Source organism: Phyllopteryx taeniolatus, chromosome 19, assembly GCF_024500385.1.
Source record: "Phyllopteryx taeniolatus isolate TA_2022b chromosome 19, UOR_Ptae_1.2, whole genome shotgun sequence".
Lineage (NCBI taxonomy): Eukaryota > Metazoa > Chordata > Actinopteri > Syngnathiformes > Syngnathidae > Phyllopteryx > Phyllopteryx taeniolatus.
The window spans coordinates 9523966-9550987 of NC_084520.1; the positions used below are offsets into that span (position 1 = coordinate 9523966).

At 41.7% G+C, this 27022-nt stretch overlaps 1 protein-coding gene across 1 annotated transcript in view; it reads right to left on the reverse strand.

The window, feature by feature from the left end:
* Positions 1-27022, reverse strand: part of tanc2b (tetratricopeptide repeat, ankyrin repeat and coiled-coil containing 2b) — a 68516-nt gene that overhangs the window by 33701 nt on the left and 7793 nt on the right. Inside the window, exons 3-5 of the mRNA XM_061755429.1 lie at positions 13209-13313; positions 3596-3744; positions 317-500 (exon numbers count right to left, since the gene is read on the reverse strand). Of these exons, the coding sequence (XP_061611413.1) occupies positions 317-500; positions 3596-3744; positions 13209-13313 (438 nt within the window). The remainder of the gene's footprint in view (positions 1-316; positions 501-3595; positions 3745-13208; positions 13314-27022) is intronic.

Consider the following 27022-nt stretch of genomic DNA (forward strand, 5'->3'; position numbering starts at 1 on the left):
TATCTTAAAACACACATTGAAAACCCTACCCCTGGCTTTAAACTCTAGATTTATAACCTAAATTTGAAACCCTAACCCAGGCGTGAAACCCTAAATTTAAAACCTTCCTAACCTTGCTTCAATCCCTAATTTGAAACTTTAATCTAAAACCTTTACCCAGACTTGAAACCTTAAACCTAATTTCAGACACTAACCCTAGCTTGAAGCCCAAATTCAAAACCCACATTAGAAACCTTAACCCAGGCATGAAACCCCCAATTTGTAACCTCAATACCTGCTTCTTATGTATTTCCAAGACATTTGGAGGCGCTCTCACCAATGATTCCGCTGTCCCGGCTCTCCAGTGTGGAGGTGGGACTGGTGACGGAGCCGTAGGCGCACTCCCTGGTGCCCGCCTGGCCTGGCATGGTGGCGGGCAGTGTAGAGCAGGGGCTGCCCGCGGGGGGCGACGCTGTGCTGCTGGTCAGCGTGGAGCATGGGCTGATGCGCTGGTTTTGGCCCTCGAAAAGACAAAAACACACACATTAATATTCCGGTCATCAAGGGGCCAAGTTTTGAAGACGTGGACAACATCAAGATGGTTGTAAAGACTGAGCTGCGGAGAAAACCGGAAGAACACTTCCAGGAGTGCATGAAGGCTCCAGTGAAATTACTCTGAAGGGGAAAACGTTGTTTGAATTTGAAATATATCTTTTGTGACAGCAGTCCTGGAACCTTTTTGACACAACATAGGAAGAGACTCATTGTTTGTCTCCCTGCAGTGAGTCCCCTGTGTGTCAGCTTGGGTTAGCAGACTGCGCACCACAGGGGACCAAAAATATTAAGAAAAAGCGGCTGCTGTTGCTGCTGCTGCTGCGAGCCCTCACAGACGCTCCCGAGCATAAAACATTCATGTACGTGTATGTGAAGTGTGTGGAGGTCTCCATTGAGAGGAGAGGAAAGGTGAAGTGGTGCTCAAGGCTACATCCACCTGACTGTGTAACACACTCGATGTGATAGATGTACACAACATATATCCGCACAAGCTACTATGAAGTAAAAATGCTCAAAATTGTCCGATTTCTCACCATCCAAGCAACTTCTATATTTGTTTACACTGTAGTCCAACAGCTAAAAATTGGAAAGAGTAAAGCCCTGGGCCGAGCAATCCTATGAATCACTGATCCCTGGTCCCCCAAAAAGCCTATATTAATATTGAAAACTAGAAGAAATACCACAAACTCTGACCCTAATACACTTTAATATCATTTCAAACTCATCTTAAAACATTACCTTTAAAAAAAATAAAAAATAAAAATAAAATGCCACTCATCAAAGCAAAAACATACACAAAGTGAAGACTCTGTAACTTCCCCTAACAAGCCTGGTTAGACTTAGTTCCTCCCTGACATACAACGATCATAAACAGTTAAGACGCATCACTTCCATATATTTCCTTGAAAACAATTACTACTAGTAGGCAGGGGTGTGGTGCCATCCTCTGGCATTTAGGGCATTACAGTAAGCCCCAAAAAGGCAAATTCCACAAATAGGTGAGTTTCAAGCAAATAGCTAATGAAAGGTTCCACAGAAAAGAGAACGAGAACCAACCGTGAATAGTTGGGGCTTCACTACAAGTATACTATTGATTTTATTGTGACTGAAGTATGTACTAGGTCCAATGAGAGATTGCGAGTGAAATGCTAAAGGTGATAAGAAAGCAAGCAGCATAATGCCAATATGGTTGAATAATGTGACAGCTTCCAAAATTACTTTGTTCTGCTTTTAGCATGATAGCATATTGATGTGCTATGCTAACAGTTCTGTGAATGTGATGATACACAATGGCAGCTGCAGAGAATTGAGCAAAATGCTAACAACACGCTCACTCAACACAAGACTAGCACAAGCAAAATATTTGAAATGCTCAATTTTGTATGATAAAATATTGACGTGGCACACTAGCTATGCTATGGTAGTGGCAAAGCTTTGAGCAAAATGTTACATTCCTATGCCTACATGCCCCAAATCAAACAACATAAACACAAGCAAAGCAAACCCAAAAACAAAAAGGACAACCCTTGATGACAGCATTGCATGTTGACGTGCAATGCTAACTGTTCTGTGGTAACTGTGGAGTTTTGGCCTAAATGCTAACATGCCATCCCTATGCCCAAAATGACACCATCACCAACCTTGTTGTCTTAATTTAGCATTATGATATCATTCTGTGCTATGCTAGCTGTCTTGTCATACCTTTGAGGTAAATGAAAACATCCATATGCTAATATGCCGAATATCACAACATCAACCCAAGTAAAAGATGAGAAGAATGGTTAGCCTGCTAGCTGTTTAATTTAGCATGACAGCATAATGATACTATAATACTAGCAATCAGCTAATAGCACAAACGTTCATGTGCATATTGTTTTTGCATAGCAAAGCAGTGTACCTGACATGTTTGCATTGTACTTTGGGGCAGGCTGGAGAAACAAGATGAGCGTACACTGCGTGCAGCGGGCGGCCGGCGTGAGTCACGTCTCTTAAAAAAGAGGCGCTTGAATCAACCTCTCTCGCTTTCTACACCCCCGCCGTTACCGCAACGCTCACCTCAAGCAGCAGTTGGTCCATCACACAAAGTTATGAGTTACACACGTATCTGTGCAAAATGTGACTCGATACAATTGGGGTTCATTAAATAAGCCTCAAAATATTAGTCCATTCCTTGGGCACATAGATAACATACCAACACTTCATGCTCAGCTATCAAGTGGAATTTTTTGTTTGAAAGCCATCATTTCTGTTTGTGCCTGTGCAAAATGTGACTCCATACAAGTGTTTTTCAGAGTCCCACAATAACAGCTTCTTGTATTCTTTAGTCACATCGATACTACAACGTCGCCATTTAGAGTTCACATTCAACTCTCAAGTGGACTTTGGAAATCAAATTTCAATATGTACCGGAGAAAAACGTGACTCCATACAAATGGGGTTCATAGAATAGGACTTTATTAGGACCGCAATAAAGACTCAGGGTATTCTTTGGCCACATCGATACCACATCAACAATTTGACATACTATTTCAAATATCAAGTGGACTTTTGAAATCAAATTGCCATTCTTTCTCCATGTCCTTGTGCAAAATGTGACTCAATAAAATTAGGGTTCGTAGAATAAGCTTTTATTAGTCCGTCAATAAGGGATTAGTGTATTCCTTTGGCCACATAGATAACAAACAACTATCAAGTTTTGAGAAAACTGCCATCATTTCCACATCCATCCATCCATCCATTTTCTGAGCCGCTTCTCCTCACTACTTACATACAGATCATTGATGCCTAAATATTTAATGTATTGTTATTCATCAATCAAAAAAATCATGTCAGATAGTTATTGTGCAAAATATAGTTATCGTTTCAAATCTTCATTGAAGAATCCCAAGTTACAGTGACTATGATCATACTAATTATGGCGAGTTAGTTCAGTCATGTAAACAACATTACATGTGGTTAGCCCTACAAAACATCAAACAATGACCTCAATTCAAAGGGAGATTTGAATGGAGTTTTGCATCCTGCCTGTAGACCTTTCAAAATAAGAGCTATTTCCTCTCACCTGTCTGGCCTCGGGCTCCTCCATGCTGTAGTGGGGACCGGCTGGCCCCTCGCTCGCTTTGTCTCCGAGAAGGAAGCCCAGGCGCGTCATCAATGTGTTGGCGGCCTCATCCACCGTGGGAGGGGGGCCCAGTTCCTGGCTCGACTCCCCTGCAAAGGCGGCGGGAAGGAGAGAAGAGAGGGAGAATGAGTGTTAGGTGGAAAAAAACAAAACAGCAGCAGCCCGCAGGCCCCCCGCCCCCACAAAAATAAGAGGCAACATGTCCACCTGGACGCACCGCGGCTCCATCCCGCGCTCGCTGCCTGGATGTCTTAAACAAAGTCCAAAGTGCCTTCATTCACGAGCCTTTTCAGAGCAGCGAACTTCACTCTTGCCTACTCGCTGACAGACCTTCCTCTTCCGGGACAACACGCCCGAAGTAACAAGATACGCCGCTCACCTGTTTGACGACGCCAGACAAAGCGGGTGAGGTGACGCCCCTCTGTCCTGTTTGTACAAGCTTTCTGCAGTAAGGAGGGAAAAGAAAAGCTCCACCTTAAATTAAAAAACTAAAACAACAACAAAACGTGTGGATCTTTGACCGAAACACTGACATCTGCATCCTCAAAATAGCAACATCAACACAAGCGCCCCTTGTATACAGTGGTACCTTAACTTGGGAGTTTAATTTGTTCCGTGTCCAAGCTCAGTTTACTTGTACAGTGTTACCGCGCTACATTGCGCTTCACCTATTGTAGATTCAGTGCAGGGCGGATTTTCTTTTCATATTCATATAATTCTACTTTCCCCATTGAAATGAATTGAAATGCCATTAATCTGTCCCAGCCACCCAGAAAACACCACATTTTTTGTTACTTGATTTTGAAGAAAAATAGCGCTGTATTGTATTTAAAAAAAAATCTAAAATAATGATGAGAATGTAATGAAATAAACTGTTTTTCTGTGTAATTACTGTTTGTACATAGTATTTGTGTTCGCCTTTAAGGGGCGAGGCCTAGTGAGTAACGTCAGGAGCTAGAGTCAGTTAGTCTGCATGTGAGTGTCTGGGCGTGAGTTGTGTCCGACAAGCTCCGTGCGAGTGTTATCATTTTATATTTGTGTGTTTGACTGTTTAAATAGCTGGTTGACAGTGCATCGAGGACTGAGGCTCTTCTTGCCCACATGAGAGGGCATTAGTGTACCTTAATTATGTTAAAAGAAAATTCACATCACCTGAGTGGCAGTGTATCAGAAGCTCGCTCTAACTAAGATTTTGGCTCACAACAAAGCAAAAAAAATGAATGGGCGACAACCCGTAACCCAAAATACTCGGTAGAAAATGGATGTATGGATAGATTAAATCAATCAAAATGTGATTCCCCCCCCCGGTGGTTTTTGCTTTATTTCTCCTGATATCAATCTTTCAGTTTTTTCCCCCCCAGAATCAACTTTCACAGGATTACGGTAATTAAATTAGTAATGGAAAATTAGGTGATTCTTTTCTTTTTGTCATAACATGCATTTAGCACGACTAATACATTAAAATTTTACATGTTCAACTATTTAACATCATAAAGCGTAATGTCGCACCCCCTTAGGCTCTCTGACGGTCACGGTCATTTCTCATGTCAAGTGGTATATGTGAAGTAAGGCAAGCGCAGCCAAGTATTTGCTGCTTGGAAGCACATACCTCAGGTCAAAAGTTTGTGTCGATAAATCATTTATTTTGGAACTTATAAACAATGTCTTTGGCAATGTTGAGCATGAGTGACTGCAGGATTGTCTTCCACAGGGCTCCTTTCGTGTATGTAAAACAATGTAAATATGATTCCGCTCATGTTTGCATTTAACTTGCTAGTCACATTTTGGGAAAAAAAAAGTTATTAAAGCTTGTCAAAAACAAAGATGATAATTTAGCAAAACTGACTGCTTCTGTAAACTAGCTCCTTTCTGTTGCAGCCATGTTGTTTGTGGAAGCAGTGCACATCAGTGTGGGACGCGCTTGAACTACAAAAGCCATTAAAAATGTTTGATTAAAAAAACATCCTGACAAATAAACGATATAGTCGATTAATCGCCCAGCACTAGCAAAAGAGTTGCACAGTATTATATTCCGCTTATCCCTCTTAATTCATGCATTAAATTGTCTGACATACCACGCTAGTTATTACTTGAAGACTCTTTGCGCTAAATGCCGCAAAATTACAAAACCACTTTATAATTTGCTCTTACTGTCTTAATTTAGCATGCCAACATGCTATGCTAACTGTCCTGTGATGCTACACTCTGGCAGTATATTAGAATAGCTACTGCGTAATGCTAACATCTTCCTGCACGCTGACAAAGACAATTGCAACACAATAGGCAGTTCTGATTAAAAACAAAAAAACAAAAACAAAACACTCTTACTGTAGCTGATTTTCAGCAGCCTTCCCCATTAGCTTACTATCATATGAGGTCAATAAACTGCAGTAGGAACCTCCAGGTTACGCTTGCTCCCTGGAGTGTTCCCGAACCGAGCAGCTCTAAGTGGATGAGCGAGCGGGACGGTCCGAGTTCAGATAAAAGGCGGAGATGCTCGCGTCGCCACTTCTGTTGTCGTCGTTTTCCAGTGGGGCAGGTCGGACCAGACCGGCAGGTAACTGCAGCGTCCGTTAGACAGAAGACAGAATAATGTCTTGTCATGACATTATACTAAGGCTATATCTACACGTACGCAAGCAGTTTTAATCTGAAGTAGTTAGAATACAACGTCAAATCCATAAATCCAAAAGTTAACGCCTTTTTCGCCCATCAGAGGCTTGAGAAAACCATTTTCAGAAGAGGCACAATCGCAACGGTGTGTTTTTACACACTGGGATGTAGTCAGATAGCTTGTCTGATAGGATCATGCATGTCCATCTAGATCAGGGATGTCCAAAGTTTTTTCAGAGGGCCACATTCAGATAAATGGAAGGTAGAGGGGGGCCACTTCAATTTGTGTTTATGAAACTGCTAAAACCAATTCAGTACACTCTAGGTCAACATAAGCTAAGCAGTTACACATAATTAAAGGTAAGAAAGTCAAAATATCATCTTTGTGTTATCGGTGACAAAGAAAAAGTTATTAGTTTTACTGAGTGATACATTTTGGAATAGTAAAAAAAATTAATATTGTGATATCGTTTAACATGCAACAAAACATTTAAAAATAAAACTAGTTTGATAGTGACATTAAAATTATTTATAATTTAAACGACTATAAAACGTGAGAAATTTTCATTAAAATGTTTAACGTTGACGGGGGCCGTGTTTAATTCTATTATTAGAATATGTGACAGGCCAATAAAAAGATGTGCAGCAAAGGGCCAGACTTTTTGACAAACTCAAGGCCCGCTGGCCAGAGCCTGCTCTTTCTGTCATTCTATATGGCCTGCAAAGGCTTGCCACAATTTGTACTAGACTTTTGTTCAAAAGTAGTCATGATAACAAATAAATGCAGGAGCCATTATGTAACATGATGAGGTGGTTATGAGGGTTCCCATACAGAACATATTAGATAGGGGACAGGAACTTTAACCGTCTCACACTATAGCCACACGATTAGTTCGTAAACAAATACAGTGGAGCTCAGCTTCTGGCTAGCAGATGTCATGATGTAATTTTTTTAATTAACGCTGGATCTTCAGATGGAGCCAAAACGATAAAAATGCCATAATTAGTGTTTTTATAGCACAATTATTCACACTTCAAAATGTCAGTGTTGCACTAATCTGCATCCTTCATTTTCCTAAAAAGAAGACAAACTATTGATGTTGCACTTTCCTAAAAAGAAAAGCTGTTTGTATATTTCTTTTCAAATATCATTAAATCAACCTATTTACACAAAAGATACTTTTATTGTACTGAATGTGAACAAACGAAAGTACAGCACGCACAGAACCATGTTTTTTGTCATAGTGTTAAATCCCTCGCGACAATAAGTATGCAGTATTTGGTTTCACCATCATAAACGGCCCCCCTTAGGGCAACCACAACTACGATGTGGGCCGCCACTAAAACTAGTTTACCACCCTTGCTATATCCACACATACACAAGCAGCTTCAATCTTTTGGTGTTAGAGAACCAACGTCAAAGCTATAAATCCAACCTATAAGGCGTTTTTAGACAGTCGGAGACCTGAGGGAAGCCATTTCCTCAAAAGGCACAATCACCAATCAACGGTGTGTTTTTACACACTGCAGTGAAGTCAGACATCTTGTGTGACAGGATCACGGATGTCAATCTAGATACTAAGTAGATTATCTTAATTCACATTTCTCTTCAGCGTGAAGATAAACAGTTGACAGAATATGCGGAAATCGATGGGGTTTGTCGTCCTCTTGAAAAAACAAAGATTAGATTTACCAGCTGATAGGGGAAAAATATCAACCAGACCTCCACCAAGGCCGAACATTGGCAATTTGGATTAGCACCAAGGAGTGCAAAAACTCTTCACAAATTCACACTTGCATCTAGATTGATGCCATATTATGTCTAATCTGGCTAACTAGCAAACAAACAAATACATCGCATAAGATAGTGTCACCTCCTTGGGGGAGATAATAGTAGAATTTGCTAAATGGGGACATATGAAAAATGTACTTTTTAATGGCTTATAAGTAACAGTGGGGTCAGAGCCGTCGCACAGCCACACTTTTCCAAGTGAAAGGTTTCAACACTGACACATTTCGTCGCACCGACGAGGGATGTGGCTGTTTCAACCCCCACACTTTTTCCCTGTAAGTGTTTTCAACACCCACACTTTTTGCAATATAACGTTTCGACACCCACACCTTTCGTATGGTCGCTCGTTACATTTGTTGCTAATCACTTGAAAAAAAATGTGCTAGAAGGGTCAGAAAAGTTCTCGAAATACAGCAGCGTATTCGATAAATTGGCAACTATGAGTAGCCGCTTGCTTGGTCGCAATGCCCTAGCTCCTCCCCCGGTTGTCATGGTAACATAGGCCGTACTCAGCAGTTACATGTGACAAATGGGAACCGATTTTAATTGTTAAAAAAAGGAAGGAAACAAGCCTTTTATGTCTAAAGTTTCGTACAGGACCTCTGCCAAGGCTTAAACATTTGTTGTTTGCGAACTCAAAGAGCGAATAGCTTCATTTGAAGTAGTGCAATTTTGTTTATTTGCATGAAGTTCGTTAACAGTGCCCATTTTTGAAGAAGTAAAAACAGTACAAAGGAAGTCTTGTAATAGACAAAAATGTAGTGTTTAAATGGTTGTTTGTCACATCAAACTGTCTGTGCTTGTGCTGAACCAATTTGCTAATTAGCTCACTAATGAGCAGATACAGGATGTGCTTCCTTTATGTGGCACTATGGTCAGCGGTACATATAGCATTTTAAACACACACGTTCCCTTAGTGAGGAAAATCATAGAGAAAAGTTCTGAGCAAATCAAGTGGATGTCATCTCATCACTGTGACGCCTCCAGGCTCTCTAATGACCCAACGTGAGTGTATGAAAACATCTCACAACTACACACACACACACAATCCCCACCCGCTGGATTCCTGAGCTGCAAAAGGGGAGACTGATGGTTGCCATGGCAACTATCTTTCGCCGCACAGCTAGGAATGCGCGTCCGAGCATTCCGGGAAAAGCGGATTAATAGCGGGAAAACTGCTTGGCTTTCACCTGGACACCAACGCCAAAGAACAAACAATTTGGATGCGCGAGGAACAGCAGAAAAACACGTTCCCACTTTTCCCGTAGGCGGAATGCATCCCAATATTCTGCACACAAAGAAAGCAGCAGTCTGGAAGATAACTGGGAATGTCACATTCCTCTGATGTTATCTTCTCAAAGGTTTCATTCACACGTGAAGGAAAGCCATGAAAGGAATCTACTAAAGATGAAATAATAAACCGCGATGCAGTTATTAATATTACTACCATATTTAGCATCTACAAGTCCAATGACAAGTTACTCACCAAATACGATAATGTCCATAGTGTTTTACCTCTAGATCGTCGCAGCAACATTGAAAATCCCGCTGTACCTATTCACAGGCATGATTACAGTTTGTCCCCTCGGATCCAGAAAACTTCCGGATGTTGATGGAAGCTATCAAAGAGCCGAGTTTTCAACTCAGTACATTCCACAGCCTTGGCCTTTTGTTCACAAATGGTTAACCGCAAAAGTTGCGGTGACTCAGTGCTTTGTCTTCCAGCCAATGACGTCAGGGAATCAAGTGGATGCCATTTATGATGTTTAAAAAACATTTTTTTTTTTACTACTACTCATCCCAGGGTATCTTTGTTTGGGTTCAAATGAATTACCAGTATTTATCACAGGTATTGTACTCCTTAAACATAAACTCCCACAGTGGACTTTCCTGCTCCACGAAGTGAGTTTTGTCAAGCCACATTTAGATATGATTACACGCGCACACACAGACACGCACACACACTAACGCGTGAAAACAATACCAGCCACTTGCGGCTATTGATAAGGTTACTGGAGCCCTGTGAGGTGTTCTCGTATTGTTACTTGTCAAATAAATGGCATCACACCCTCGAGATTGATTTCTTTTGTAAATGCTCGCGTCACTCACACTCATGTTAAGATCAGCTGGCAAACTGCCGCATGAGAGCTGAAACAAAACATGCATTCATCTGACTTTACGCTTTTACGCAGTGATCCAGCATGCCGCAATCAGATAATTAGATGACATCCTCACGAATATTCTTACAACATGCAGTTACGGCTCTGCTGTTACCTCAGAAGCCAGGACATTGCCTAACCAAGCATTCTGTGGCTGCCACTTTCACACAGAACAGAAAAGCACGGGGAAATAGTAAGGTTTGACGGGCAGTGTGAAACGGGCCCCAATCTTTGTTCTAGTTCATCCCAAAGATATATATATATATATATATATATATATATACCTGTATATACTTTCTTTTCTCCACACTCGAGTGTCCGATGTCAAACTTCACACCCCAGTCCTGTCATTGCGGATTAAACCTACACACAGGCGGCGTCCCACCCCGTTATGTCAGTGTCGTTTATACAGAACAATGAAAAATGCTTTTTCACAGCTTTTTTTCTCTGCCGATGTTCTGTATGAAAGGTACCAACACAGAAGTGTGGGTGGAAGTCGACCCTCAAATTTCCCGTAGGTTGTGTGACAGATGGGAGAAAGCCACTCACGGATGGGAAGTTTAATACTTGCCATTTACTTGCATTGAAAGCAATTAAATCATGGTTTTCCTGTATAGCAAATTTGGAAGCAGCCACAAATGACAGATTATTTTTTTTCCTACTGCATGTGTGTCGGATTTTCAAACAGGTAAATACATGGAGACATGGTGGTGAAACAAGTGTATTCAGTTGACACATAACGTTATTGTGATGTAAAGCAGACGTTAGTAAAGTGGAAAGGAAAAGGTAATGTTGAAATGACAGTAGATTATGGTGTTTTGAATGTCAATTTCTTTCCTACTCTGTCAAGATTAATAAATGCCAGATCCATTGTGGCCCTACGCAGCATTCACTTGCTGCTTCTTTTATGAGACAGCCACCAATAAACTATTCTGCACAGACGCGTGCGAATATTCAGAATGCTACTAGCGCTGCCTCAATTTGATTCAGTAAAAACCGTAAATTGAGTATTTTTACATGAACGCTGACATCATATGATCTGGATGAGTTTCGCTTTGCCACTGCATGGAAGAGCACACAATCGCACTCATATTCCGCCTCGCTGGCTTCCGTGTGAAAGGCACAGGCTCCTGTTATGCCTCTTACCATGCAGATTTTGCCGAAACACTGTGAAAGGGGCTTGAAAAACAGCTGATTCATTGACGGGGCCCAAATCTCCAGCGGGTAGTCAACAAATAAAACAAGTAACACGAGCTGGCATGACAGCAGGTGTTTAAGTCGACACCCTGCCGTGACTTGTATCAGGAGACGCTGGTTAAGCGCTAAGATGTCCATCTGTCCGGCCAAGAAATAAAAGCCGCTGCAGTTCTGCTACCAACCCAGTCACCCTGTCATTTGGAATCAAGTGCTCTCCTTGCATCAGCGGCGCTGTTGATTGACTATCTTCAAGTGTTGCATCTTTAGTAACTCGCACGCGCACTTGCCTGAGCCCACTCAATTTGGGGTTGGGATAAATGCACAACAAAGGTACTGGAAGACATCAACTGCATCAGGGATTAATTGCGTGACATCGCAATTAAAGTGAGCAAAATTATCACGTTTATCAGTATCATCACAATATTGTTAAAAGGAATATGTCAGGGATTTGCGAATGGCAGTGGCAATAGTCAAAAGATTAGGTAGTGTTGTACTATTACTAAAAGATACAAAAATACTAAGCAAAAAAAATACGTTTGATAAAAAAAATTATAGAAATAATGCAAAAAAACAAAAGTAATTTTTTTTTTTAAAAATATTAGAAAATAGGAAAAATATACAAATACTAGACAAAATATTCTGCATAACAGACAAAAATACAAATATATTAGACAAAAAATACACACTTATGACTAAAATATTAGATAAAAAACAATCAGATGAATCATGTAAAAATATTCAAGAAAGTATTAGAGTAAAATATTAAAATAAAATAAAATAATTAAAAGAAATAATCGAAAAAAATAATACTATCTGAAAAATAAATTTCCTAGAAAAAAAACCCCCAAATATTACGACAAATATACTGCACAAAAATCTTTGAAAATTAGACGGAAATACACAAAATGTTAAAGAAAAATACGAGGGAAAAATGGAAACATATTTGAAATAAAGACAAAAATACCACTATATAACTGAAGAAAAAATAAAACAACATTTGTTGATTACAAATCTTTAAAAAAAATATTGGGGGAAAACATTAGAAGAAAAAAAACACCATAAATAAATATTTCTATAAAAATAAGATGAAAAATACAAAATATATGACAAAAATACTATCTGAAAATAATAACTACAAATATCCTAAACTAATTGGGATACTATTAGTTGAAAAGTACACAAATACTACAAACTAAACGAAATACAAATGTACAAAAACATTAGGAAGATTATTTCTAAGAAATCAGTCTTGTTGCACTATAACAGCGCACCAAATGAGAAGTCGAAAAGCTACTACTACTCTCGAAGACGCTAAATACTGTCCTAACAATAATTATAATTGGAACAGTAATCTGAAATTTGATCACCTACTGGAGCTCCCATAGGGCACAGGCTCCACAGGAGAGGCTGACACACCGACAAGTCCACCATTTTGTTGCTGAATTGCACTGGCGAAGACCTTAGAGCTTCACACGTGTCTACATCCACGCAGACATCTAAGTATATCCTCGAGTGACCTGCTTTAGCGATGCAGGCAGGATGGAGGGGGGTTGATTGGGTTGGACGGAAACGTTTGACAGATACCGGACTGGAGTGCGGATTACAGACCAACCGCTGGCTCCAAACTGACTCCAGGAAGCGGAGCGGCGTGGGATTAGGAGGACGAATCTTTCTTTAACAATGTTCGTACCATGAAGCATTAAGCTTTCCCTCTCCGCTGCCGTTCACACAACACAGCAAAGCCGGCATGCGGAAAAACGGGATGGGCGGGGTAGGACGGCCATAAACTTACCTGGGCACAATCTGTCCAGGTGGGAATTCCCAGCAGGGTCGGGGGAGCCGAGCTCCGATTGCGGAACGCGAGGGCTCGCCACAAACTTTGCTTTCCGCAGAGGGGCTGGTAGCATAGACAAACACAGAGACAACGTGCACACACACAGACACACACACACATAAATTAGGGAGATGGAGGGTGAAACTAGGGAATGACAGAAAGCTTATGAAGCAACAATTGTACAAATCGGCTCAAGCTCACCCACACAAATAAACATCACCTTAACACCACCATTTATTAATAATCAATCAGAGGTTGAATGAGACCCTTTGTATCTTAAATGTTCATCTTAGCAAGACATGTTGGAAAATTTTGGGGGTGTTTTATTTTATGATCCCACAAAGCAAGGTGCATACAGATAGGCATGATTCAATAAGTTTGGTGTGAAAGAACCTGATCAAAGAGCCAACAGATGCGCTACAGCTCCAACGTGTGACCTCAAAAATAGACAAAAAGAATTGCCCGGATGATGCTCAGGGAACAACTTCCTGTTGGTGTCTATATATAGTCTATATATTGTTCAGTGTATCTCACTTTGTGATTTTTACACCACTGCACTCCAACACATCAATCCAAAGTAAAAATCAGTGATATGATTGAAGACCAGGTTTGTTTTCGTATAGGATGAACACAATGTGTCGCCTACCTCTAGCAACAACTTCAACAAAGTCCCATGTAGCAACGTGATGCAGCCACGAGAAGAGGCTGCAAACTAAAGTTCCGCATCATTGTTGAGTCAGCAAGGGCGACTTTTGCAAGCATGCGTCGGCCCGCCGCTGCCATCTGCCTTCAAAATGTGTTCACAAGCTTGTTTACTCCAAATGTCTGGCTTTGACTGAGCGCATAAAGACGAAACAGACATGAGATGAGTTGCTCGAACTGGGCGGCAAACAAGCACAGCACCATTCGCAACGGGCTCATTCATGGGTTAGGCTTTTTATTTCGAAAGCGGGAAAGGCACGAGGGCATCTGGGCACCTTAAAGCTGTGGTAAACTGCCTATTTCCTTGAATGAATACTGAAAAGCATGCTAAAACGCTAGTGAATTTCAACTGCAGAGGCATGGTGGCGGGTGGTTAGCACGTCTGCCTTGATTTGGGTTTGGGTTCAAATCACTGCTCCAGCCATCCTGCCCAGAGTTTGCATGTTCTGGCTGTGCTTGCGTGAGTATTTTGGCTTCCTCCCATATTTCAAAAACATGCACGTTATAAATCAAAGACTCTGAATTGCCCATAGGTCTGGATGGTTGTTTGTCTATATGTGCCCTACGATTGGCTGGCCCCCTGCGAGGTCACAGCTTGCCAAAAGTCAGCTGAAATAGGCTACTGCTCATCTGCAACCCTTGTAAGGATAAGCGCTCTAGAAAATATTTGGAATTCCCAGCCTTCGATCAATACTTTGGCAAAAATGACAGCCTCAAGTCTTTTTTAATATTATGCCATAAGCTTGGCACAACTATCTTTGAGCAGTTTTGCCCATTTCTCTTCGCGGCACCCATGACCCTAATGAGGATAAGCTGTATACCTAATGGATGGATCGATGTACTCTCAAATGGTGGACTGGGAGCCAAAATTCAATCAAATTTTTATTTTAGTTTTTGAAAAATACATGGGGTCCTTGATTTTTTTGTCAGCGACGTAACCTGAATTTGTCAGAAAGTACTAACCTACAGTTTTGTTTTGTTTTTTTTAAAACCCCAAATTCTTGAATAAGCAGGAATATACCACCAATAAGCGTTTTTGGAGTTGGTTCCCCCCAAAAAAGAAGAGAAACCAAAAATGTTTTTAAAAATGTTTTTTTTCCTCTTTTTTTTTTTTTTTTTTTTTTAAATCTGAGGTTAGGTGAATCAGTGGATGCAGAGTATGCGAGAATCCACTGTATATAAAATATATTGATGGGTAGACAAAGACCTCTTTTTTTTTTTTTTTTTTTTTATAAAGTATCATGTTACTTTCTTGTTTGGACTTATTCGGGTAGCTATAAAAATATAGAAAAGAAAGCACAGAAGGTATAAATGATTAAAGCCTTGTTAGTGCCAATAAAAATGCAACTGTTAAATTAATGAAACTGAATGAGTCAATGAATTTATAAAACACTTGACGAGGCAACACGGGTGACTAGTGGTTAGCACATCTGCCTCACAGTTTTGAGGTTCACGGTTCAAATGTCGGCTCCGGCCTTCCTGTATGGAGTTTGAAGGTTCTCCCAGTGGGTCTCCTCCGGGTACTCCAGCTTCCTCCCACATTCCAAAACACGCATGTTCAATCAGTACAGTGAAGATCTTAAAGGTGTACATTTGAGGCTGAATGTTTTTTTTTGTCTCAATGTGCCCTTTGATTGGCTGGCACCTAAAGTCAGGCTACAGCTCAACCGTGACCCCACACGACAAACGCTATAGGAAATGGACGGCTGTTCAAAGTACGAGCCCTTGAGTTTGCTCAAAATGGTTGCTTCAAACCAAAATGACTGACTTCCTTCATCCATTTCATGCGTGAGTTTTTTTTTTTTAGGCCTTTTTGTGTGGTCATGATAGACGACTGGTGAAACTGGTGTTTCAGAGCCAGAAAACGATGACTGCTTTGATGTTTTTGGTGCATAGTGGCTGTCGTGGCACATGACCAGGAAGCGGTCGCAAAACAGCTTTGCCTCAATCCACTTCGATTTGGACTTATCCCGATAAGCTCCTCTCTTGCAGGCACGGCGAAGAGCCAGCGGCGACTCATATCGCACATCCACCTTCGCCATCGACCAAGCGCACCATCAGCGTGCGCCGTAAACAGGAGATTAGCGGTTTTGTTTGTTCCTCCCGTGGATTTTCACCTGTGTGAAAGGGTTGGAGGTGCGACTATCTATCCCCCGGAGTAAATCCTCTCCGCGGTGTCGGCTCCCGGCGACTTAAATCTGGCGGCTGCGGTAGCGTTGTGTTGTGATAGCTCGCCAAGCCGAGGATGGCTGACAGTGTTGACGGATAGCAGTGGTCTAAATCCACTCCTCTAATGAGCTTATGAATAACTACACCCACATTGTGGGTAAGTAAATACACGTGCTGCACATGGTGAATGAGACTACATTATTACTAAACTTGGTAACTTATTGTTAACCCGTTTATCACAGGAGACTAGGTGAAAAGCGACGATATCGAGATAATTTAAACACGTTTTTAAAATGTTTTACCCCTCCCCAAAAAATCTGCAACATAGCTGGGGCAAAAACGATTAACTCCGATATAGCGGGGGAACACTTAATACTCGTTACAATGGGAGTTGCGATGCATTCCCTTAATTCCATCGGCACGTATGATTTCTCTCACCATGACTTGGGTTTCTAATAAAGTCCCGCTTTCCCGCATGGTCTGACTGTACATATGATGGCTTCTAAACTACCGCTGAATAGCCATTGGATGCAACAGCTGTAGATCATTACTCATCAACCTCATAAAGGATTTTCTTTATTTCATTTTAAAATTGTTTTAAGAATATTTGGTGTTTAAAAAAAAAAAGCCATTGATTTAAATTGATCAAACCATTAAAAGCAGGCAGTAACATTTGTTTTTAGTGTGTTAGTACAAAAGATCAAAAGAAAATAGGTCTGTCTTGATTATTATTGTTTGTATTGTGTTGTTTTGGCATTGTTGTCTTATTAAAGGCCATCAATGTATTTAAGTAAAATGTCATTCTCGAAATTGAAAGCAATTTAAAAGTAGCATTACAATTTTCAGAGACACTAATAGTGCAAAGTACTGTAAAAAAAAAAAAAAAAATATATATATATATATATATATATATATATACACACACACACTTCCGTGTTATATTGTGCTGTTTCCACTTATTTCCTATCGTAAGACATATTCTTGAGTCACTGTTCACAAATTCACCTATTAACATATTCACATAATTGCTGTGGAACCTAGTCCCAGCTATTCACTGAAAAAAAAAAACCACTGATTTGCAATATGTAGCACGTGATGAAACACATTTTTGTGATGCATCAAATGACAAAATGTGAAGTACAAGCAACGGTGTGGAAAACAATCATTGCGAATGAAGTGAGCCGTGAGCACGTGGCGGAGGGAAAAGGTTACCATCGCAACAGGATACAGTCTGCACCGCCGCTCAACCCCCGCCAAGACACACACACGCACGCACACACACACACACACACACACACACACACACACACACACACAGACAAGGATATACATCGGGCCAGCTGTCAGCGGAGCTTTATGCCAAGCTAGCAGGCCACCCAGGTCGGCACGCCAACAGCAAACAACAATGGGTTCCACAAGCATCCAGCTTCACTGGAGTGAAGTCATGATCACATGGGCCAAAATGTCATCGCTGTAATAGTAAACGTGCAAATAAATAACCAATGGGCTCATATTTTAGAAGGAGACGTGACGCGCTCATTAATTCAATTTGGCCCAATGAAAATCATCTCGTTTCCTCAGGCGTTACGGCATAGCCGTTACTGCACAAGACAGGAAGTGGAAGGCATGGCCATGACCGAGACACAGATTTAAACAATACCTCCCATCTTGTCACATTGATTGGACTCTAGGTTGGCTGACTCCCATTAACTCTTGGAGAAGTCTATAGCCTAGTGGTATGACATACTTTTTGAGTTAACTACAGAAATACAAACGTATGTACATACTGTATTTACTGTACGTAAGGTAAGACGTAAATACTGTATGTACAAGTATATAAGTACAAACATGTATTCATAAGACAGCATGTTGCACTGACAGTGGGGCTCAGATGGCACATAACAACAATGCAGAGCAGATGTTGCGGCAGCAAGTGAAAGTCCATTAGCCAGACTGCCGTTCGCTATGTTTGTATTAGCCTGTGTGTGTGTGCGCGCGCACCTGTATGTGTGTGTGTATCAATCATCACCGCCTTGGGAGGATTATCCGAGCAAGGTGAAGCTCAGGCAGAATTTTAAGAAGACGGAAGGGCGGCGCATATTTGCTAAGAAGGCTCATTATAAAAAAAGTTTGATTATTACGAGGCCAGCGTGGCATCTAATGAGACCAACGCTCCATCGGCAAATGAGCAAAGCGAGGAATGTGAATATGTCGTTGAAGGATTTCGTTTGGCTGTTAAAAGTAACAGACCTATCTTGCCTGACCATCACTTGACAGAACACTATGGGCCAACTATGCTGTGGTATATATCAAAACTAACAAGAAGTTTGTACAATTTCATGCAAAAACTACAACCCCAATTCCAATGAAGTTGGGACGTTGTGTTAAACATTAATAAAAACAGAATACAATGATGCAAATCATGTTCAACCTATATTTAATTGAATACACTACAAAGACAAGCTGTTTAATGTTCAAACTGATAAACTTTATTGTTTTTAGCATTTAATCATTAACGTAGAATTTTATGGCTGCAACACGTTTTAAAAAAAGCTGGGACAGGTGGCAAAAAAGACTGAGACAGTTGAGGAATGCTCATCAAACACCTGTTTGGAACATCCCACAGGTGAATAGGCTAATTGTGAACAGGTGGGTGCCATGATTGGTTATAAAAGGAGCTTCCCTGAATTGCTCAGTCAACCACAAGCAACGATGGGGCGAGGTTCACCTCTTTGATTGCCTATAGGTGTGACTGTGAGTGCGAATGCTTGTTTGTTTGTATGTGCTCTGCGATTGGCTGGCAACCAGTTCAGGGTGTACCCCGCCTCCTGCCCGATGACAGCTGGGATAGGCTCTACCACGCCCGCGACCCTAGTGAGGAGAAGCGGCTCAGAAAATGGATGGATGGACCTTCGATTCCTCAGGCAGCACTGCATCAAAAACCAACATCAATGTGAAAAGGATATCACCACATGGGCTCAGGAACACTTCATAAAACCAATGTCAGTAAATACAGTTCGGCGCCACATCCGTAAGTGCAACTTGAAACTCTACTATACAAACCAAAAGCCATTTATCAACAACACCCAGAAATGCCACCGGCTTCTCTGGGCCCGAGCTCATCTCAGATGCAAAGTGGAAAAGTGTTCTGTGGTCCGACAAGTCCACATTTCAAATTGTTTTTGGAAATTCTGGACGAAGAGGAAAATAACCATCCAGACTGTTGTGGACGCAAAGTTCAAAAGCCAGCATCTGTGATGGTATGGGGCTGTGTTAGTGCCAATGGCATGGGTAACTTAAACATTTCTGAAGGCACCATTAATGCTAAAAGGTACATACAGGTTTTGGAGAAACATATGCTGCCATCCAAGCAACGTCTTTTTCATGGACGCCCCTGCTTATTTCAGCAAGACAATGCCAAACCACATTCTGCACCTGTTATATCAGCGTGGCTTCGTAGTAAAAGAGTGCGGGTACTAGACCGGCCTGCCGGCAGTCCAGAAGCGTAAAATATGACAACGGAGACCCAAGACTGTTGAACAGCTGAAGCTGTACATCAAGCAAGAATGGGAAAGAATTCCACCTACAAAGCTTCAACAATTTGTGTCGTCAGTTCCCAAACGTTTATTGAATGTTAAAAGAAAAGGTGATGTAACACAGTGGTAAACATGACCCTGTCCCAGCTTTTTTGAAATGTATTGCAGCCATAAAATTCTAAGTTAATGATTATTTGATAAAAACAATAAAGTTTATCAGTTTGAACATTAAATATTTTGTCTTTGTAGTGTATTCAATTAAATATAGGTCGAACATGATTTGCAAATCATTGTATTCTGTTTTTATTTATGTTTAACACAATGTCCAAACTTCATTGGAATTGGCGTTGTACATACCTACATGGTAAGTTGAAATAGCAAGTAACAAAGTAGAAACATTGTTTTTGTGGTCCAAATATAGAAGTTTTGTTCCATCTAGATATGTAAAATTAAATTTAATTTCTTACTAAATTCCCACAAAAAAAAACAGCATGTTGGTTAAACTTATGACATGGTGACCGTGTCTATTGATTCACCGATTCACTGATTTTTCAGGAAGTGACAGACGCGTACTTCTCAAGGACTACACATGATACGAACACCTAATAATAGCGAGGCTGTCATGACCCCCAGCTGGCATAAAAGTTGGCGCCGCCCAGGCCAAGTTTATCCCCCTTCGGGGCTGACGAAACCTGAGGACCACGCCCTTCTTGTCACTGGAAAAGAACTCAAGAAGACAAGTGAGCAAAAGCAGGGCCGATTAAGAAGCAAACGCCCCGAAGCCGCGGCGGGTTAGCGGGGCGAAGGTTGAGCCGCCAACCAGATGGATGCAGCCGCTGAAATGCCAGCGCAAATGTGGCAGCGGCAGACAAGAGCCGCACTGAATGCTAATGGTGGTGCCGGTGTCATTGTGGAGGCCTGAAAGCCTCGGACACGCTTGGACGAGCGCGCACACACATACACGTACACCCAGCGCAGCTCTTGGTGGAGCACGTAACATACTCCTCTGTTTTGTAAGCAAACCTCTCTCAGGGTTATTATTAGCACACTGCAGGGGCTGCTAAACACCAAGGTAACGAGTATTAACTTTATTTGGATGGATAGAGTAGATAGAGGGGCGATTCAAAGTCACAGGGGTACTACTGAAGAGCACCGGTGAAAAATAGTACAATATGAAACTTAGATAACAGCATGAGACAGAGGTCTGAAAAAGGTGTATTTTGGCTATTGAGCCATGTGCAGACTGCATTTACAGTGACTGAAGACAGTCTTTCCGGAAAACTCCACCCAGGTTGACGATTTTCAAGCATGAACTTCAAAAGAAATACATAATTATTGTTACTGTGCCTTCTCTGGAAATGACTTTCCTCATGCTTCTGGTTGGCTTAGGGATCAGTTTTGCGTTGGCTTGCACTTGATGGCTCTAAAAGTTTTTACCTATTGTCTTTTTTTGTTTGCGATTATTGTTATTGTGCCTATTCCTGGCAATGGCTTTCTTAACGTTTGTGAATGGCTAAGACATGTAATTTGACTTTGGCTTGCACTCAACAGCTCTTAAATACGTTTTCCTGGTGATTTTTACGTATGATTGTATCCCATCTGGAATGCAGCTTGTCAGTCTACACCTAGTGTAGCTGTTTCTACACTCCTACTAGTGTAGAGTTCCCTACTAGTCGATCCTTTATGGTTATTGTTACTCTGCCTTTTTCCAGGAATGCCTGACTCCACGTTTCTGATTGGCGTTTGTGCATGTGGATATATTTTTGGACAAAGTGAGACAGTTGTTGTTTAGTAGACAGCGATCAGATACTAAAAGATGGCTAATCCCAACTATTCTTAGTGAGAAGTTTAAAATTACAACTTCACAGTGGTATGGAACACAGCTCCCCTCAATTATTCCTGATTATGGCTATCTTCAAGTTTCAGATTGGCTAAGAGGTCTGTTTTGGCTTTCGCTTGCTCTTGACCGCTGTTAAATGCCATCCTTCTTGATTTTCATATACAATTGGAGATATGAATTATAATATTGGAGACAAAAATTACCTGAGCGGACACAGCCATAGGCGCCTATGCAAATGCAACTCTATTTGACAATTTGGGACACAAACGCCTTCCAGAACTGGTCGTCATCAGCCAATCAGGAGTCGATGCCAACCGGCAGAGGCAGATGACGTTTGGCTGCTGTTATTGTAACATTTTGTTCCATTCGCTCAACAGTAGCTCGTCGGCCCCCCTGGGGAGAGGGTAGGGAGGGGAGCAGCCTGCAACAACAGAGCTGGAGAAAGTGGGCATCCACACCCCCCAATACTCTTCCACCTCCCTCCCACCTGACAACTTTAAGGTATTTATGCATGCATATGGTACATAGTCTGATGCTATGCTTGGAAAAGTGCATCATTAGCCACCCACAGTTTGTGCTTAGACACACACACACACACACTCAAAGACAATTGAATGCTCACCCACGCTGATGCATGAATACAGCAAAAAAAAACACTTGATCACACCGCTTGATTCACAGCTCCTCCACAGCCTACGTTAGCGTCATTAGGGCCCCACCGGCAAGTGCATCAAATCGCTTCCCGTCAGCCCAGCGTCACATGACTTGCGCCGGCGACCCTGACAACGTGCGAACAGGGTACGAGGGCGCGGCGGTTGCTCACCATTCTCAACAGGAACGATCCCGCATTCCCGGAGGCTGGGCGAGTTGGAGGTCCTTCCGGAGTGGGAGAGAAAAGTCAAGCGAGAGGGTCCTCCTATCTCAGGGAAGGGTGGGGCGGGAGTGGGATCTCCTCAGGTTTTGGACGCCAATGCTGCACTCGAGCAAGCGATACGGCGGCGAGGGGAGGAGTGAGGAAAAGAAGGCGGTTGCGTCTCCGTGGGGTGGTGGGGGGCGTTGATGGTGCTGCTGGTGGGAGGGTACCACAGAGGTGACACCCCAGCCTACCAAGTAACCTTCACCCTCCCGGGAAAATAAGGAGCGATGCGGCAGCCTGAAGAAAGCGAGCACCTCTGTCCGCCGCATCTGGCGCCTTTAGTGTCGTTCAGTACGGAGCAGGAACACGAGCCCGGGTCCTGCCGATGGATGAATGGCGCAGTGCTGCTGTTGTCATGGCAACCAGCGAGCAGAAAAGGAGGGGGAGGAAAAAGGGTAGGAATGGAGAGCTAGAAAAAAAGGGCATAATCAAAAAAAAAAAACTAGCAGGGGAGTAGAGCGTTCTTATTAAAAGGCGCACAGTTTTGACGGACACGCTGAAGGGGATGATTTTGTTGGGTTTTTAATGAAAAGCCACCGCGAGGGACTCCCCGTCAGCTCCTGCATGCCCTTGTTTTACCCTTGAAAGTGCAGCCATCTTTTACGGTCATTTTGTGTCAAAAGCAGTAGGTTTTTTTTTCTATTATAATCATCCTCGTCAGTCACGCTTCTTTCTACAGAGAGAGTTTTTACACTGAACGGTGAGGCTCATAAATGTCATATGAGTTTGCGAATGTCGGTCAGTCTCCTTAATGCACAGTACAGCTATGAGCGCACACATAATAATAGACGCATTTGTAGTTTAACCCTGCGGTGTGACACGACGGCGAGTGTGTGTTGTCGTTGTCAACGACATGCAGCGTGAAGCTCGCGAGGGGCGGCTGACGCTATAGTCACCAGCAGGCTGTGTGCGTGACAAATTTGGAATAATCCACAAAATCGCTTCTCATAAAAGAGCCAATGGCGAGGGAAATAATCTTGGAATACTGGATGATAAGCTCTGACCTTTCGGTGGCACGTTGTTTGGATTTACTGTCGCATGGCGAATCATCAAAGGCTCAGCCCAGTTCGTACGGCGTGGGCTAAAATCCTTTACAATTCATCATGGCCTGTTTATCTGTCTAGTATCCCTGATTCTGATTTGGGCTTGTTTGGGCTTGAAGGAGTCAGTTAAAGTAAACAAGCCTCGGGACTGGGAAAAATAAATAAAAATGCAGCTTTTAACCAAAATGGCTGATTACCTGTTACCCGTTTTCACGCTTCCTGCCGTGATGGACAAGCCCACCAAATTTCGAGTTGATCAATGAAGTTGGTGGGAAGACTGCAACTTGGGGAATGGACAAAATTGTCACTTTCATCCCAAATAAACGACTTTGTGTTCATTTTAATCACAGATCCTTTCATTTTTTAATGCATCTCATTGTGACCGACAAGCCCACCAAATTTTGAATTGATCGCTGAAGTTGGTGTTGGGTTGTAAACTTTTTTTTTTTTTTTTTTTATAAAAGGCTGCAACTTGTGGCCTTAACAAAATAATCACTTTTATTCCAAATAGACGACTTTCTGTTAATTTTAGGGCACAAGTCCTTGAGAATTTTTGATGCATCTCGTTTTGACTTGACAAACCCACAAAGGTTCATGTTGCTCGATCAATTTGGTGGAGATAGCAATTTATTTATTTATTTAGCGATTTATTTATTTATTTAGCAATTCATTTATTTATTTTTTCAAGACAACAATTTGGGCATTGGACAAAATCGTCTCTTTTGAACCAAATAGCTGACTTCTTCATTTCAGGGTATGTCTGGGTCCTCGAAAATCGACGCCTTGCTGTTCATTTTAGGGAACAGGTCCTTGACACATTTTCTTGTGTCCTATCACGATAGACAAGCCAACCAAATTTTGCATTGATCGAAGCGGCTAGTGTATTGCCCTTTTGAGAAATTCTCCAGGAAAGCTCCACTGAGAACGTTGAAATGATTCCCTTTGAATCATTTCTATTGACAGTCGATCAATAAATTAAGCCGATCCATCAATACAGTGAGGAGTTTGCGCCAGAACCAACGAAACATCAGTGATTACAGCCCCGCTCTTATAATGAGGCATTGTTGCAGACTAAAAATAGCCAATGTGGGGGATCTATGAAAGTCAGTGAGAACATATGATGTCACAAAGTGGGAGCCACAGAAAGCACAACACTAGAATCAGTTACGGGGCTTTAGTGGCTGCATTTTGTAGGTTCAGTTCCAATCTGATTAGATCTGGAACCCATCCGGTGACACATTAAAGCTCTGGCCCTGTCTGCACATCATACATCGATTAAATTCTACTGTAAAAGAAATTAAAGTATTAAGTTACAAGTATATACAAATGAAGGTTTCTTTCTGACTACTGATCATTCTTACAATGTTATCAATTATGTGGCTTTTCAACAATATGTAATTTAAAACAAATCCAGGTTGAGTCAAGGCTGAGGTGCTGCCTGAGTGCCGACTAGAATCAGCGCTACTGCGGATGAAAAGTGTGCTCTTCCAAATTTTGTAGTTTTTCAGTGTTTTTGGAAATAAATTGAAAAAAAACTAAGGTGGGGAAAAATATCAACTCATTTAAACTAAATCCAGGTTGATTCAAGAATTAGAATTGTTGTTAGTGTGGATGAATGGCAGGTTTGCCCAAATTTGTTGTTCTTTTTAATTTTTTTTTTAATCATTATTATTATTTTTTTTTTTTTTAAAAGAAGGTGGGGGAAAAAATACAGGTTGATTCAAGGATGAGGTGCTGCATAAGTGCCGAATACATTCGGATTACATACAATGAAAACGTATTTTGGTGAAAAAAAAAAAAAAAAAAAATTTACAAAAAAATATTGTAGACATTTATTTTCAACCACAGTATTAACAGATCTTGTCGGAGCTCGGGCAGCACCTGAGCCTTAAATCAACCTTTCTGCAACGAAAATTTCCACTATTCTTCCCTAGAGTTCAAACAGTCTAACTTGTACTTGGTTGGTCATTGTTTGAATTTGAGCGATTCCGGCTCCTTATTTCGATTCCGGTTCCAAAAGTTTCTCTATTCCGATTCTTTTAGGGGGCTGGGTCAAAAACGTTTGCATGGTTTAAATAAAGGGTGTGCAAATTGTGAACATCTATTTTCTTAGCAGTCCGCTGCATAGACTAAAATGAACATTTGACTCGGGGTTCTTTATATCCAGTATCAATATCAATATGAACTAAAAGGCAATGTGTGTGGAATTAACCCAATTGACCTAATATTCATTAATTAATGTTTCAGGTAACAGTTAAATATAGCATTGTTAAAATAGTTATTTGGTACTGTTTCATCACGTCAAATGGTTTATGTGTAAGTTTTAACTTGACTTCCTGTTTTAAGCTTGTAGCCTTTTATTTTGAAAGGTACGCACCGGAAAACAACATTGCGGCACAAGAAGTAACTTCACACAGCACTGGTGATTTTTTTGTATTTTTATTATTATTATTATTTTTTTTTTTTTAATGGCTGGAACCAAATGCTATAAAACACTGATTCCTTTCCCTACCCACTGATGAGGCACAAGCTTAGTGTTTGTGATACTGAGAGATGTTTATGTGAATTTTGTTGGTTTGAAGACAAAAATAAACGCTAAAAACCATCAGTGCAAAAGTGCAACCAACTGTTTACCTTGTTAGCTGTCTCAAACTCACCCAATTGACTGAGAGTTGACTTCACTGAAGCTCCGCGCGGTGTGTGCTGAGGCTTGGAGCACGTCATACGCTACACATCGTGAAAGCCTCCTTTGCACATTCATTCATTCATCTTACGTTCCGCTTCTCCTCACTAGGATCGCGGGCGTGCTGGAGCCTATCCGGGCGAGAGGCGGGGTGCACCCTGAACTGGTCGCCAGCCAATCGCAGGGCACATATAAACAAACAACTATTCACACTCACATTCACACCTACGGGCAATTTTAGAGTCTTCAAAAACCTACCCCGCATGTTTTTGGGATGTGGGAGGAAACCGGAGTACCCGGAGAAAACCCACGCAGGCACGGGGAGAACATGCAAACGCCACACAGGCGGGGCCGGGGATTGAACCCCGGTCCTCGGAACTGTGAGGCAGATGTCCTACCCGGTCGTTCACGAGCCACCCTCCTTTGCACAATATAATCTTATTCCAAGTGTTGCACTGAGGTGACTGGTCATTGATTTTAACAAAGTTAAGACACACTTTTGTTCGCCCCTGCAGCCATTAGGCACAAGCACGTCTTCGTGCACGCTCTTCCTCGTTGGTTTTCGCCACTTCTTCTTCGGGGTGGGCAGACTGTAGGCATCGAAACTGGGAACCGAAATTTGAATGATTCCGGGAGAAACGGAATCGGTTCTCGATTCCCAACCCTACTTGTACTAAAGTCACAGTAATCCAAAAAGCACTTCTTTAAGCATCCACAACTTTAACGAAATAACAGAGAGGGGGTGATGGGTGAATTGCGGTCTTTGACGTCAGTGCACACATGCACGAAGAGTTTGGCACCGTCACGCTGTGCGGGACGTGGCACTGAGTTGAATTAATTAAAGGGTGACACAGCCCGGAGTGACAGAATGAAATGTGTTTGC